The sequence below is a fragment of the Octopus bimaculoides genome, chromosome 8, assembly GCF_001194135.2.
Source record: "Octopus bimaculoides isolate UCB-OBI-ISO-001 chromosome 8, ASM119413v2, whole genome shotgun sequence".
Classification (NCBI taxonomy): domain Eukaryota; kingdom Metazoa; phylum Mollusca; class Cephalopoda; order Octopoda; family Octopodidae; genus Octopus; species Octopus bimaculoides.
The window spans coordinates 82872061-82873289 of NC_068988.1; the positions used below are offsets into that span (position 1 = coordinate 82872061).

The following is a 1229-nucleotide window of genomic DNA, read 5'->3' on the forward strand; positions in this document are numbered from 1 at the left end:
ATATATATATATATATATATATATACACACACACACACACACATAATGTCTTGTTACTATATTAGATGTATTTGTTAATTGTTTTCTGTTTCATCCCTAGTTTGTTCTCCACATTTTTAACCCTAGGCTTTTTTTTTATGCCTATCACTGGCACAACCAGTAGTAGTACTATAGCAGTTAAAGTTCTTCACCTTTAAAGGTGCCAAAGCTAGTTGGAGCCTGGTCTCCAAAGCTGATGTTTATTTGTACTTTTCCGTTAATTTCTTTCATGTTATAATTTCATTTTCACCATTACACTTTCTCTCTTGTATATGTCTTAATGTGCATACATTCTTTATCATACAGAGATGCTGTGAAAAAATGTTTTGCATCATGTATTGAATGAAGTGTCCAGGCAACTGTCAGCTTTCTCACTAATACCTTCACATCATGGAACAAGTCTCTATAAATGTATCACTTGCTGAACTGTACGACTGACATTTGATATAAAGACATGACTGTCATATGATGTCAATATAGTTTCCATATTTTTTTAAATGCTATGTTATATTTGAAACTTCTCAATCAAATTATACCAAATAGATCAATGAATATATTTATTTGTACATCCTAGTTACAAACATTTGAAAAATATCAACTCTAAAATGAAGAGCAATTATTATTATTAAAAATAAACATTAAACTGAATATTTTCTATATCTTGGCTTTTTTTTTTTTAATTTTGAATAAAATAAGATTTTTGTAGATATTCAAAATAAAACTTGGAGTATTTTTTAAAAACTTCCGTTTGTTTTTTTAATGTTGTATGCATTTATTACATCCTGACTTATGTCCTCAAAGTGGTTATGTAAAAGAGAGAGGAAGGAGAGAGAAAAAAAAGGCCATCTCAGCCATTGTACTTTGCAATTTTGTTCAGGTAGCTATTATTTAGAACCAGTCGTCTATAGAGGGAGATTTATTCTCATTCTGTTGAGATATATTTCCTGCCTATTAGGTCATTTATTTCACTTGAACCAGAGTATGCTATTATTTATTTGACTGACACAGTGATTGAACTTATTAATTGAAGTGAGAATAATAGGCAGAGTCAAAGATTGCTTGAGGGTAGGTCACATTTTACTTTCTTTTTAAATGTTACACGGAGGGTGTAGATCTCCATAGTGAAGGAGCTATTTAAAGAGCTTATTGAAAATAGGAGCACACTGCGCAAGGGTGATTGTTACAACAGA

General features: G+C 30.6%; 1 protein-coding gene across 4 annotated transcripts in view; it reads left to right on the forward strand.

Moving 5' to 3' along the window:
• Positions 1–696, forward strand: part of LOC106871890 (vesicle transport protein SFT2B) — a 73189-nt gene extending 72493 nt beyond the window's left edge. For all 4 annotated transcript variants that reach the window (XM_052970210.1, XM_052970212.1, XM_052970211.1 and 1 more), the window contains one exon: positions 346–696. In XM_052970210.1, the coding sequence (XP_052826170.1) occupies positions 346–385 (40 nt within the window). In that variant the 3' untranslated portion in view covers positions 386–696. The remainder of the gene's footprint in view (positions 1–345) is intronic.
• The last annotated feature ends 533 nt before the right edge of the window (positions 697–1229 follow it).